The sequence below is a fragment of the Apodemus sylvaticus genome, chromosome 5 (assembly GCF_947179515.1).
Source record: "Apodemus sylvaticus chromosome 5, mApoSyl1.1, whole genome shotgun sequence".
Lineage (NCBI taxonomy): Eukaryota > Metazoa > Chordata > Mammalia > Rodentia > Muridae > Apodemus > Apodemus sylvaticus.
Window position 1 is genome coordinate 75,469,323 of NC_067476.1, and position 14,777 is coordinate 75,484,099.

General features: G+C 46.9%; 1 protein-coding gene across 1 annotated transcript in view; it reads right to left on the reverse strand.

Annotated features, from left to right (window-relative positions):
* Positions 1-5,141: 5,141 nt before the first annotated feature.
* Alkbh3 (alkB homolog 3, alpha-ketoglutarate dependent dioxygenase) overlaps positions 5,142-14,777 on the reverse strand; it is a 33,540-nt gene continuing 23,904 nt past the window's right edge. The window contains exons 9-10 of the mRNA XM_052183059.1: positions 6,247-6,345; positions 5,142-5,598 (exon numbers count right to left, since the gene is read on the reverse strand). Coding sequence (XP_052039019.1) covers positions 5,506-5,598; positions 6,247-6,345 — 192 coding nt within the window. The 3' untranslated portion in view covers positions 5,142-5,505. The remainder of the gene's footprint in view (positions 5,599-6,246; positions 6,346-14,777) is intronic.

Here is a 14,777-nt window from a genome sequence, read left to right on the forward strand (position 1 = left end):
GCCCGGACCTAAAAGCCCAGTTGTGAACATGGCCCTAAGCCCAGCAGTCTTGCTTCCTCTTCTAGGCCAAGTCTTTCAGTATAGGATGTAGAAAGGCCAGCCAGTAGGAGAAGAGAAAGCCACGTGGGGGTGGGGTACATTTGTTCTGTACTCATCAGTGGGTGACCTGGTTTTGGGCCTGGCAGATATCAGAGAGTGATCTCAAGGGGAGAAAGCAGTGGGGTCCTGGGCTCCAGCCATAGGTGTGTGCTAGCTAGCCCGATTACCCGGGGAGCATGTGGTAGGGCAGCCGATGGCCAGCTGAGCGCCAGCGCTAGGCCACTTCAGCACCTGAGAGCTTTCTGCAGCTTCAATGTCTGAGGGGGATTTAATTCAAGTGTAATCAGTTTTTAACATGATTAGCCCCACAATGTTTGCTCTGGCCATTCTCTGGAAAGCCTCCCCACCCCCAACCTCAACGACTACAACAGCAGCGTGTGCAGGGTCAGAGAACACCCAGGGAACGGGCATGGTCAGAGGGCCTTGGATCAGAAAAGGACCACCCACGAATAAGAGTCAGGGCTAGGGTTAGCAGGGCATGGGAAATGTCAGATGTCAGCCCTTTCGAGACCCGTGTTCATCTCATGGCTGAGGAGACAGAGGCTCAAAGGTTGACTGGCTGGCTGCTCCTGGGTAACTCTGGAAGGGCTGAGCTGGGACCCAAGCCCAGGTCTGTATGACTCAGGCCAAAGCTCTCTCTACCTGACTCCCAAGAGCTCTGCAGTGGTTCTCCTTATTTCTGCCCCGCAGGCAGTTCTGTGGCTGAAAGGGAGGTCTGTTGCCCTGCAAGGCGCTATGAAGCCACCTGGTTATAGCAGTATGCAGACTGTCAACACCAGCCCGGCAAGGCTTCCTCACAGGCCCAGTGCCCCTTCAGGAGGCTGCTGTGCAGTCCCTCACTAGGTTACTGGGAGTGTTGGTTAAACCTTGTCACCTCCAGTGTTGCCTTGTTCCCCTGTGTGCTTTTTGTAGCAGTCTTCTAGCCTGCTCAGTGAGGACAGTAGTCTGACCTAGACCAGCAAGGCTGGGACTCTGAAGGAAACTCTTATGAAGGGCTCACAACTGTTTTGTTTCACCTCCCAGCAACCTCAGTGGCTTGTGATTTCTCCTTCCCTCTCCCTGATAGCGAGGGGAAGCTTAAAGCTGGGGGGTAAAACCCTGCAGGCCAAGAGGCAGCACCCCAGTAGGCTCTTCTCCAGTCCTGCCTGGGTGGTCCTGCGTGGGAACGTCCCTGGGTCCAGTTTGGAAAGCCCGAGGTCGCTCTTCACAAACTCTCCCACAGTTGCTCCTCAGTCTGGGAGAATACAACCTTCCTCTCAGAATGGCTCCCGCGGGGGCTTTTCTTCCAGAGTTAGTAGTGAGGCTGGTGCCCCATGAGGCCAGGGAGGCGGGGCGCCGGTTCCCTGCAGCCTCTCAGAAGGACAAGGTATTACGCGCTCTGGTTGGAGACCCTGGCGGGCGGCGGCGAGATCGTCACCGCACGCCCACAGCCTTCCTGCGGTGGGAGGCTAATTGCAGCCCTGGTCACGTGGCCCTCTGGCGCTTCCGCGGCCCAGCGCTTCCTCTTGCCTGCGCCCAGAGACTCCTCAGCACGCCCAGGGCAAGGACCAGCAGCCCCAGGAGCTCGGCTGTCCCCTGACTCTGCCAGCACACAGACGGGAGCCAGGATCCTCCAAGTCCTCTACATGCTACGCTTCCCCAGAGCATTTACGACACACGAGCAACGAGCAACGCACAGAATTGCTTTTCCTCAGGTCTGAAGGAATGTGCCCAGCAGCATACTTCCTCCCTGGGCTCCCATCCCTTTCAGACTATAGGATTTGTCTACAGAGTCAGTCCAGTGGGTGGAACTGGGGACCAAGGCTCTGCTTGAACAGTGACACATCTATACTCCTGGAAGCCACTTGCGAATGGGACTGTCCCTATGCTGAGTGACATCATCATTCCAGTGAGAGGGAGTGACAGCACAAAAGTCATCCTTTTGATGATGCTAGTTACAAGTGCTGCTTCCTAGCTGGGTGCTCTGAAACTGCCCAACCCCCAAATCCTACACAAACAGCCTAGCCCGACTCCGGGTTCTGCTTCCAGGCAGGGAAAGGCTTTGTAACAGCCCAGGCCTGTGACTACTAACCCAGCTGGGGAAGCACCGTTAGTTAGTCTTCCACCCTGATACACATCTAAGTCATTTTCTAACCAGATCCAGGGCTCTTATCTAAGAATGGACTCCTAGAGTTCAACTCTGACAGCACCCCCACCCCCACTGTGTGTGTGTGTGTGTGTGTGTGTGTGTGTGTGTGTGTAAGAAAATAGGAAGCTAGGAGAAAGGGCAGTTGTGAACTAGTCCCTGGGTGGGAGCTTGTAGGTGGAATCATATATAAGGACTTAAACAAACAGAATGCATCACTATGGAAACAACTGGCTTTTCAAAGGAACCGTTAAAAAAAAGTAATCAAGACTTCAGATTCAACACTCTAAGTGTTTATGACCAGAAAAGGCAAAGTGGGTCTTAGATCTCTGTGGCCAAGAAAAAGCTGCCAGAACTCAAGGAAGAAATATTCCCAGCAGAGCAGGAACCCATCATCTGTCAGGTTTTCCCCTGAAACAGTTAGAGGGGGGCACTGTGATCACTGCAGGCTTACTTAACTCTTTCAGGGTTGCTAAGACATGACTCGGGGCAGCCTGGGCTCTTTTCTGATGCCATCTAGACAGGCCTGCCAAGCACCAGAGCAGGAGGAGCAGGCTCTGGCAGTGCACAAGCAGGCAGTGGAGGCAGCGGAAAGGAGTCTAGAGGACTCCTTCACATAGGAGCGGTGGCCCACCTGTGTCAGAGAGCTGAGCTCGTGAACCCAAAGCCTTGTGGCTAGAGGCTAGCTGCACTTCCGGGGGTAAAGCCCAGCTCACCCACTGTTTGTTGACTGGAGAAGCAATGCTTCATACAAAGTTTACACATTACCAGAAGTCCCATATGTACTAAGATGCCAAAAGACACCAGAGGGGGAAATGCACACACCTGTGAAAGTTCTGAGGCACATCTGCTTAGCTACCCTCGGGGGCCACTTGCTAGGGATGTTGTCCAAGGCTGTTTCTGAATTCACAGCAAACTGAATTCTACCCCCAACCCTTGCCAAAATTAGTTTCCCCAGTTTAATGAACCTGTTAGTTCAGTGGGCCACAGAGCTTCTGACAGGTGCTTATGTTGGTAAGGAGATATAAGATGCAGGCCCTTGCCTTGATGAAGGAGGATTCACCTGCAGCTGGCTATGGTCAGCAGACTGATTCACCCCAGTTCAGCATGGATGAGGAAGGGCACAGCGACGGTAGAATTAGCCTTTGAAATGTGTCTCTTCCAGCACAAGTGCACTAAAATACTTCTTAGGGACTCAGCTTCTCACCTCTACAGTGGAATCAGTATGGGGACCATGAGGCGATGAAATAGAAGCTCTCAGGACAGCCTGCAGGCAACCAAAGCTCACAGACGACAGCTAAAACAAAACCTGCACTCTGCTCTGTTTCGTGTATTTTTGAGTCAGCAAACAGTTTTCCTCAGTTTCTGGGCAGGATCTGCAGCAGACTGGTGCAGTAACTGAACATCACTCTTCCTACCAACATCTAAACTCTGTAGTTCTGCTTTATGGCAAGAACCTGTTTGATACTTGAGAAGGCATGGGGTCCTAGCGGTGGAAATATCTGGCACTGACTGCACATGGGAGTCTTCAGTAAGGGCAAGAAACAGAAGTTATGACTGCTTTTGGCCCATAAAACCCAGATGGAGGACCACAGCCTCTCAGTGGTCTGACAGACGGGCTGTAATGAGTGCAGTGATGCAGTGCGGTTCTAAGGCAGGGAGAGATGAGCCCCTACAATGGGGGCTGGGTGCTGAAGACCTGGAGCCACCTGCCAGTCTCCATTTATAAGGAAGAGAGGAGGAAAGTCCAGCATCAGTCATCAAACTCCTAACTGAGGCTGACCAGGCCAGGCTTTCTTGGCTCTAACCGGGGAACAGCTGGGAGATTAAATAGAGGGCTTGTGTTTATGGTGATTCATACCTTCTTCCTAGGAAGGCTTAGTATGATGCTCAAACTGTATACAGATTTAGGATTTCTTACAAAAGGAGCTCTACACGTTTTTGAAAACCAGACTCTGATACAAGGGAACCAGAGTCTCTTTAGATTGGTTCCATACTTATTCCATCTGAGCCTTGGGTAAGCTTGTCCAGCCTCTAGCACCTTCCATGTCATGGGGACCATCCATCTCACAGAGTGGAATGGAAACAGGCTTATAAACCAAGACAGTAAATTTCCCTGCAAGACAAGGGAGAAACTCTAGCTCGTGTCCCACTTCCATCCACTGACACGCACTCTCCTCTGGGTCTGAGTTAATCTGGTATACTTCTCCTGAGTCAATGGCAACGAGTCATGTGCTTTTCTGATGCAACAAGGGGCAGCTACCCCACTCTGTTTTGGAAACCTTGGTGACATCACAGGCTAACCCCTGAACTCAGGCACCCAGTAAAAGGGAACATTGAGTCAGAAGAGCCTTAGTCACAGGCTTCTGAAATCTAAGGCAGCAGATCCATGAGGTCATCCAAGCTATTCCCTGCAGGGCTGCTCTGATTCTATCTGGCCTGAGTTTAAATGACTCAAGGAATTCTCTAGGGGAAACTAATCTATTGGAACAGCTGTTACTAACAGGGCATTTGCTGTTCTTCAACCAAAATTTCAGCCTGGTTCTCCTGACATTCTCAGTTATTCGTTGCTTCCAGGATACAGCACTGTCTTTCCTTATGAGGGGGTCCCAGGTGGGTGCCTGGGGTGTGGATGGGAGCATGCTGCCTTCTCTGTATTCAGAGGTCTGCAATCTAAGTGTGCCCCAGGAAAACTGACAGCTGGGAAATTCAGCTAAATAAACAGTGTCCCTGAACACGAAGCTTTCCATTGCAATAACATACAAGCCAAGATGTTAAGGAGTCAAGGAAGACTTCAACAAAGCCCAGAGAAGCCACCTTTGTTTGGGTTTCAGCAGCTGTCTGCCTGTGGAAGGCTCCAGAGTCACTGACACATATTTATATCTCCATTTTGCTAGCGTCATAAGGAACAAACATGTTCAGATCTTTGCCAGAGGCACAAGGCCATTTGTATTTCTTCAAATTAAAGGGGGCAGGGCAGGAGGAAAAAAGCTTTTGGACCAAATCATCTGTGAGCACAGCCAGAGCAGTTTTTAATTTGCCTAATGATAACCCTTATTTAAGAGTTGTCTCAAAGTAACCCTTCCTGTAGTAGACATGTTGACATCATGAAGTGCTGGCAGCTCTCATTCAGGAGGAGTAGGACCTGAGAAGCAAACACCACCATTTCCAAACAGCCACATCACGGAAGTGCATGGAGCAGCTTCTGGAAGTGCTTCTGGGAGACGGCGAGGGGCTGTGAGGTGCACAGCCCTCACCTCAGTGGCGACTCTGCAGACGTGTCACCGGGGAACTCCTCTTGGGTCTGGATAAACGGTCCGAAAGGTTAAGTTTATTCTCCGTTCTCTGGAGTGGTATTCCTTGGGCACTCGGTGCTAAATGGAAATATAGTTGTTCAGCATATATATATATATATATATATATATATATATATATATATATATATATATATATATATATATATATATATATGCATTTTTTTATTAGTTCAATGTGATTTACAACTTATGTCTCATTCTATCCCTGTCTAAATGGGCAGCACTGGGTGCTCTATAGACCTGTGGGAAAGGGTTTCCACCTCTGAAATGAGTTCCCAGCGGATCCCAGCAGGCTGTGCCAGCGCCCTGGTAGCAAGGCACATCTACTTTTCAAACTGTTGCTTTACTTTAACTGTTTGTACTTAATGAGACCTCACCCACACTGATCTAGAATAGTTTGTGGGGCTGTGACGCCCACGATGGTAGCAACTGGGGTTATTTGCAGGTAAACTGTGCCAGTCACTTTCTAAGTGGTCAGCAGGTACAGTGGCTCGTGGCTGCAATGGCAGCACAGTTGTGGATTCCTCTGTCACTACAAAAACTTCCACCTCTGCTGAGAGGTCTGTTTTGACCAGCTCCTTAGACATGACATCATTTTATTGCTACTTGTTCAGTATAAGCACTTGCTTCTGTGTAGTCTGCAATGGCTCCTCGGCCAGGGTAGAAGCTCACCAGAGTGCATTGGCGGTACCTGCAAGCCCTCACCTGCCAGTCAGCTTGTGTGGCTCCTTCCATGATTAGCAAGGCCCCGTGATCCAATGGTATCTTCACTCTCTCCACATATGTATAGTCTCCATTTTCTTCCTAGAAAACAGCAGCCATCCCACTGAAGTTTTTAAAGTTTTTATTTATATGGTCATAAAGCAAGAGAAGCTGGAGGCAGTTATTCCTGAGCCAGACTGTGGGGACTTGCATAATGCTCTGTCCCTTGCCAGCTCCTTGGCCTTCAGCCAGCTATTTTACCTTTCTATTCCTTAATACACTTATTTGTACCATGGAAATGAAGACAGTAACTACTACCCAGGGCCAATCTGTGTCTCAAACGGTATGTGTAAATGACTTGGGAACTGGCAACAGGAAGAACTGTGTAAGAGTTAGCTGTGATTACTGTTCCCCAGAGAAACCCACCCTGTCCCAGGGGGAGGTAAGACTCACCTACCTCTTTTATATAGTGCTATGATTCAGCATCATAGGAAGAAAACAGCCTTTGACCAAGGCATGTTTCACCTGGCTATAATATGCTAATTCAATGATTGGTAATTTCTTTAGACCAGTGGTTCTCAACCATCTAATGCTACAACTCTTTAATACAGTTCCTCATGTTGTGGTGACCTCCAGACATAAAATTATTTTTATTGCTACTTCATAACTGTAATTTTGCTAATGTTATGAATCATAATGAAAATAACTCTGTTTTCCAATGGTTGTAAGCAACTCATAGAAGAGGGTGTTTGCCCTCCAAAGGGTTACAACTCACAGAAAATCACTGCTCTAACCCCAGCTCTTCCATTGGCTAATCTAGGTGTTTGAGAGATGCATTCCTATCTCTTTCCAAACAGGAATTCTAGTAATGATAGGAATATCTCAAAGACAGGAGCTCTGGCTTGATTAGACCATCATTGTCTATGAAGCCTGGTTGTTTGATGTTTGTGCTTTAGAGAACAGATCACAAATCCTGGATACTGTAACCTGGACAGATACTGGACCTGGACAGCTTGGCTCAGAGCCTGATACTGTCACCACAGCACACCTGCATAAAGGTCAAGAGATGGTTTGCTCCTCCTCAGAGCTGTTGGGTGCATCGAACAACCTTGTGGCTTCCTAGCTCAGCTACTAGGAGCTCCCTGGGTGAAACTTGGACAGACCTGAGCTTTCTATTTTCTTCACTTTCACTGTGGGCAGAGACAATGGGCCTATGTGTTCATCTGCCTCCCTTCCCATGCAACAGTTACATTTGGGTTACTGCAGGATTTACTGTAGTGCAAATCTGTTTATGTTTATTGCTGCAAAGGTCTTTCTGAGAACTTAACTGTTTACAATGATTTCCCCCAGGAAAATCTAAAATCAAAACAATACTAAACTTGTATAAACAGTCTAGGTTCCAGGGCCCAGCCCTTGGCAGTGACTTTGTCAAGGACAGCCAGAATTCCTACAGACAGAAGACATAAGCAATGTTTGGAACAACTTCTGATTGGCTGGTTTGTTCTGTTTTGTGTCTGCCACTTTTTCTCTTCCAGGAATCAGTAAGCACCAAAACACTGACCTCTAACTGCTCAGCCAACCAGAACACACTGGGAAGTGACCTGGCCCAGGGAGGCCACACCTACCTCCACACTCACCTCCACTTCAGAAGGCAAAAGCCAGTGCTTGGAAAAAGTATGCCAGAAGAGATGAATGCCTGGCTAAGGAATAACATCAAAAGGGGCCCATCCTCCACGACAGCAGAAGGCTATAAAGGCTTAACAGACTGAAAGGCTGGTCAGCTCAAGTTGAAACTGGGCTGTAGGCAGAGGGATCTTTCCTGCTTTCAGGGAGGACAACATGGCGTGGATCTGTAAACTGTGCAGACGTGAGGATGAAAGTGAAATGATGCTCAGAGGGAGGTATCATGAGCACACAAGGGCAATTCTGAGATTTAGAAGACCCACAAGCCCATGGGGAGGTAGAGGTGGGACAGGAGAGCGATGTGACTCCATCTGGAACCATGAAGCAGGAATGCAGCTGAGAGGCAAAAGAGAGTTCCGCAGACAAGAGGCAAGTATCAGCACTGGCGGAAATGAAGGTAAAGGTCTCACATAATATCCAGCATAGCCACTAACCACACCAAAAGGCAGACTCTGTCGGGTGAGCAATTCAGGTTGTCCCTAAGGAGTGGTATAGATAGAGAATTGCTCACCCTAACAGATGGTATGAGAGGTAATATCATTTCTCCCTGGCTTGTAATTTATTTCTCCTAACACCAGTAACTTTGAAAACACATTCCTAATTGCAGGAGATGGACAGTTAAAGAAGGCAAGGGAGCCTCCCAACATGATAGAGCACACTGATGGAGCAATCTGCCTTAAGAAAGAGCAGCCCCTGGAGGCAGTGACTCTAACTTTCCACCTAGGAGGCAGATAAAAGGCCAGGGGGACTCCCGCTATATGCAAAGACTGGGGTGATGTGGGTGAGCAGGGGCCACACTATCAGAGAAGGCTCAGTCATGGCTACCAATGCTTATATTACCAAAGTTCACATCTGTGACCCTGATATACTCAGGCAAGTAAAACACACATGCATGCATGTAAACATGCACAGACTCCAATATGCATACATGTGTAATACAGTGCTTAAGAACTAGCTAAAAGAAGCTTCTAAGGTAACAGTCAACCTATGGGGAGTGAGTGGTGACTAGATGTTGAAACCTTATAAACAGACAGAAAACTACAAATGGCCTATTTTTCTATCAGTGCTGAAGAGTACCCCCACTCTCAAGTACAGCAGTCTATCGCGGTGCTCACGTACTCGCTCCTAAAGAATGCTGAGACTTTGCACACTCCTGCTTCCACCCTACCAAGATGCTACTCTATTCAGTTTCCTCAGGAAGACAGTACTTAGAAGAAAACCCTGGATGTTTACTGCTATGTCATTATGGTCACCACAGACAAGAAACTGGGCAAATCCCTTCTTGGGAAAAGGTAATGCACATTCTGCAATCTGAATTTCTCTGGTACTCACCCCGTTCCTGTCCTAAAATGGTGTTAGAAGTCTCACCCATCATCACTTCAAACCCTGCATATCTTCTCTCTATAATCCACAGAACTCATGTAAGGGTACAGGGTTAACTTTAGGTGTCAGCTTTCCTGCTTACAGTCAGGGTTGGGAATAGGCGCATGCGGCTGCTTCTTAGAAACACACTGACTAGGACATGTAGACAGATGCTAGTAACTCAAGAAAGTACTCAAAAACAGACAGAAACCCACTCTTCCTCCCTTCCAGGGTTCACAAGCAGTTCCATCTATACAAGCATAGCACTTGGGTGTTTTAAGTACGTCACAGTTCAACAATATTGTCATGTCCTATTCCTGTGCACGAGCACATTGTTTTCTTTAGGCTCTCAGGTGCATTTGACTACCTGTGTGTCAGACAGTGTGCCAGTGCTGGGGTCTAACAGTAAAGAGCACCGTGTGAGATGTGTCAGACAGTGTGCCAGTGCTGGGGTCTAACAGTAAAGAGCACCGTGTGAGATGTGTCAGACAGTGTGCCAGTGCTGGGGTCTAACAGTAAAGAACGCAGTGTGAGATGGAGATTTTGATATAATGGGATTCCTGACTGGTTGTTGCTGTTGTTTTAAAGGAATAGGGTTACTGCAGTAGACTTGTGGCGAAGCATCACTAAGCACAAACATCTTGGACAGCATATTAAAGATGGAATTCTGGACAAGGGTCTAACCTTTAAGGTGTTTGATTTCTAGTGCCAAGCTGCTTCCTTCTGCTTCCTTGCAAAGCCTCCAGCAATGTGTAATTCCATGAGGGAAGTATGCCAGCACCAATCTGAGGTCTCTGTATCTGTCTCTCTGCCCACTGTGCTGTGGGAATGACCCCTTTCCTAACTCTTGACCTCAGACCCTGAGCTGGCAAGCAGTCCCTTCGGCATAAGTCTTGGAAGTTCTGCTTTTGTTTTTCTATCTGCTCTTCAACTGTCATTTGATGTTGAATAAAAAATGTCTGGACTTGACTCCACTGACCTTTCTTTGACCCCTTTCATGGATTTTATGCTTAGAAAGGCTTTTCCATTCTGAGGAAAGTTAAATATACAACTCCATTTCCTTTAGTTAAAAAAAAAAGTTGACATTTTTCAGATTTAACCCTTTTAGTCTACACAGCATTTTTTTTTCCTTTGGACAGTTTTTGTTTGTTTTCCATACCTCTGGGGATATGGGGGAAGGGCGACTAGGTTTCATGCACAACAGGTAAGCATCCTACCACTGAGCCACCCTCTAGACCAGTGGTCCTCAACCTTTGTAATGTAACCCTTTATACAGTTCCTCATGTTGTGCTAACATCCCACCATAAAATTATTTTCATTGCTTCTTCATGTAATACAACATGTATTACATGAACATACAACAGTAATTTTACTACAGTTATGAATTGTAATATAAGTATCTGATACATATGATACTTAATATGAGACTCCTGTATAAGGGCTGTTTGACTCCCAAGGGAGACAAGACCCAGTTTGAGAACCACTGTCCTAGACTCAATGTTTCTCTCCTAATTACTAAGTACTTAATGGAAGGCTTCCTGCTGGGCTTGTGACCTGCTTACTGTGTTGGGACCATGATGAAGGTGCCATGTCAGATATACATATATCATACACAGCCAAACCCACAGGGAGATGCTATCCATTCCTCATGAGCACAGAATGAAAAGCTGGCAGGAGACCAGGTAGTGGGTGAGCAGAGACCTGGGAGTACTGCTTCCACTGAGGGGTGAGCTCTGCTCCTCTAGTCCCGCCATACTGCCTCCTCATGACATGGGGCATTCACCTTGCTGAAGGGAACCAGCCATCAGCAAGAACATAAAAGAGAGGTGTGGCCAGGAGTTACACAGTGGGCAGTGGGAATCCTGAGGAGCCAAGGGTCTGCATATAGGGGTGAATGATGTTGGGTGAGTGTTGTCTCATCCTCTAGCTTTTCTGAGGAAGGAGCTAAGTGAGGTTTTTATAGGAAATTTCAAGTTTTAATTAAGGCCACAGCCAGCTCAAGGTGTTCCCAGCAGAAGTGTCCTGCTCCTATCCCAGTGGCCCAGTTAGCCTGTCATTGCTGCTTTTCCCTGACCCCCTCACTGCTCCACATGCTACTGTGTCTTCAGATAGCACAGTCTTTGCCTCCCTCACAGCAGAAAAAGCTGTCCAAACAAAATATGCTTCCCTGCGTTCTTTGAGTTAACAGCAGTGTTTGGTTCTCTGCATCTCCCTGAGCCTCAGAAGAGCTATTTAAGAAAACCCCCATCTTGTTACTAAGATCGCTATAAAAATAAAACATAACTGAGCAAAAAGGGCAAGGGACACAGAGCGAGTGCACGCCTGCTCCGTTTCTCCTTTGCCAAGCTCACAGGAAGCACTGGGCACATGTCAATCGCTAGTGTCTGTGCGGGAGGCGTCAAGGGAGACTCACTGGCTACTGCAGCCCTGGAAACCCAGACAGGACTTGAGTTAAGCAGGAAGTGCTAAGCAGGGAATGAGATAATTCAGGAGACTAGAGCAACCAGACAAAGGATAGTGGGAACCTTGTCAGGCCAGGCAGAGATAATGTCCACCTGATGACCTGGTTATGGCTTCCATCCTGCCCACTGTTCCAGCACCAGCAATGGACCTTTCTGAGCTACTAAACTAAATGACAGAAACAGACCCAAGGTTGGGTGTATGCTCCTTTCCTTTGGTTCTCTTGTCCTGGATAGGAATGTGCCAATCCCATAGCTTTACACAGTATTCATTAATAAATTATTACTTTAAGTTCAGCAAATAATTTCTAAGCCATCCTATGCAGCAAGCTGATGGTGTCTGCTATTACCGTATCTACATATTACCCCATATTACAATGGGGAGAGTAGCAGCATTAACTTAAGATTCATGGCAGATGAAGGGCAAAGCTTTTAGAATGTAGACCAGAAGATAGGCAACACTCTATGATAGCTGTGTGTTATCAGCATTTTACTTCATGATGGCTGCACAATCTGCATGATGTCTCTGAGAATTAGGGCCAAGGCTTTTATGGTCAGTGGCCTATTTTACATGTGTAAGTTCCAGGCATTTCAAATCTAGCATGCAGAAAAAGAATTCCTGGGGCTAGAGAGACGGCTCGGGGGTTAAGAGCACATGACGACACTCTTGCAGACAACCTGGGCTGGGTTCCCCACATTCACATGGTGGCTCACAACTGTAACTCAGATTTCAGGGGATTCCATGACTCTCCTGGCCTCTGTGCATACCTGCTATGCAAACAGTATGTACATATACATGCAAATACTCAACACAGAAAGATAGATCGAGGGAAAGGACCTTTTGACAAAAGGACAAAATCAAATCAATAAATCCCTTTCCTCTGCCATCTGAATTAGCAGCACTACCACCCATCAATCACTCAAGCCAAAAATGTGGGAATCATTCTTGATTCTTTCCCCATGTCTGAAACACTGGCAAGTTCTATGGCTTCATCCCCCCAAAATACTTTAAATCCACTTCTCTTCTCACAACATCTGGTTTAAGGTAGCAGCTTCCCACTGGGCTACTGCTCTTCAGGTAGTCTCTTGTTCTTCCCTAACGCAATGCTATCCACACAGGGGCACAGTTATCCTTAGATATGGAAATGGGTCATGTCCCAGTCTCCATTCATTCCCACTGTGCATACAGTAAAGCCCCGCGCTCCTTCTGCTGTACAGCACAGTATCCATGCACTCCTTCTGTTGTACAGCACAGCATCCATGCACTCCTGTTGTACAGCACAGCATCCATGCACTCCTGTTGTACAGCACAGCATCCATGCACTCCTTCTGTTGTACAGCACAGCATCCATGCACTCCTTCTGTTGTACAGCACAGCATCCATGCACTCCTTCTACTGTATAGTTCCTGGGACTTCTATCTTTCTCTCCTTCAATGTCACCTCCCACCAGAGTTAAGCACAGTATCTGACACACAGTAGGTACTAAGTTAGTATATGGTTGTGGGGAGGAGGAATGCTGGAAGTGCTGCTCCTAAAGCTATTACCTGCGATTTGGACGCCAGACAGAGGGATGACATAGGTTGACGGCACCCAGGGAAAAGACAGTTTTTGCATTTGGATAAATGGTAAAGGACCCTGGGATGAAGATGTCACTGAGATGGATGGATCTTTACATATCTCAATGAAAAACTAGCTGCAAGATAGGGCAGGAGATGGAGTATGCCAATGTTCTTGAGGCAAGTGAATTATCAGTTCAAAACTCTTATTAGGCTACATAGAAAAACCATGTTTTATAGAAGAAAGAAAAAGGAAGGGGGAAAGAGGGGTGGGGAGGGAGGAAAAGGGGGAAGAAAGGTAGGTAAACCAACCTAGAGAGTCAGGACAGTCAGACAGCAACTCTAATCTCAATGGTCCAGGAAGCTGGGGAAGGGGAATCAAGAGCACAAGGAAAACTTTGGGCAATGGTATAACAAAAAAGAAAAATAAGAATTAAGATATTTCGACACTGGTTTAAATGTCTAAATGAGAACCAGTGAAAAACAAACTGAAAATGTATTAACCTATGCAAGAAAAAATGATATAATCAACAGAAGTGGATTTGTATGTAGTGGGATGGTGATGGTGATGTTTTTGGGGAAAATAATGGCTAACTTTAAAACTTAATTTGGAACTTCCATGTGCTATTCTGAAGTTGAGATATCTCTTGAATATGGAGAAAGTGATAGAAGACACTGGGATAAAAGATTGGCAAGTTATCCACCATGGAGCAGGCAAGGCTGCAAGCTCTGAGCTTCTATTTCTTACCACTGCTTAATCAAAGCACAGTGTTCTTCACTGGGGACACAGGGACAAGACAGAAAGGGGCCTTCCCATGTGGTAGTTACATCCCAGGAGCGTATACTCTCTTGAAAAGTAAGAGAATGATAACAGACCCAAAGATAAGCTCTAACATCCATAGTTAAGCCATCTTTGAATGTCAAGAAAAACTCAAAGGATGTAAGGAGTAACAAGAAAAGCACATGAATGATCCAGACAAGGCAGCATTTCAGACACTAGTAAGAGAGAAAAATGGAGTTTTCATGCCCACTAAAGGTGGGCACCGGTGAGCAATAGTGCGTGAAAACAACAGCATTCATACACTTCTAACAGGGGAGTGAAGAGCAGATGTTTCAAGAGGAGCCAAGCTGTAAGGAAAGGGAGACTGTGTAGACAGTTTATTCCACCCAAGCCTGCCTGCCTGCCTTCCCTCCCTCCTTTCTTCCTTTTCTTACCTCCTCCCCTCTTCCTTTTATTCCTGTTCCTTCTCCTTTTAAAAGGAGAACACACACACACACACACACACACACACACACACACACACGGTATGTGGACATCAGAGTTCACCATATTAAGGTAGTCAGTCTGTCTCTCTCTGCCCCTAGTTTCTGCCATTTCACTCCCTGTTAGTTGACATGTGATCTTACCTCTCACCTCTGTAGGAATCCTGGGATTACAGATGTGTATCACTACATCCTGATTTTTTTTTCCAG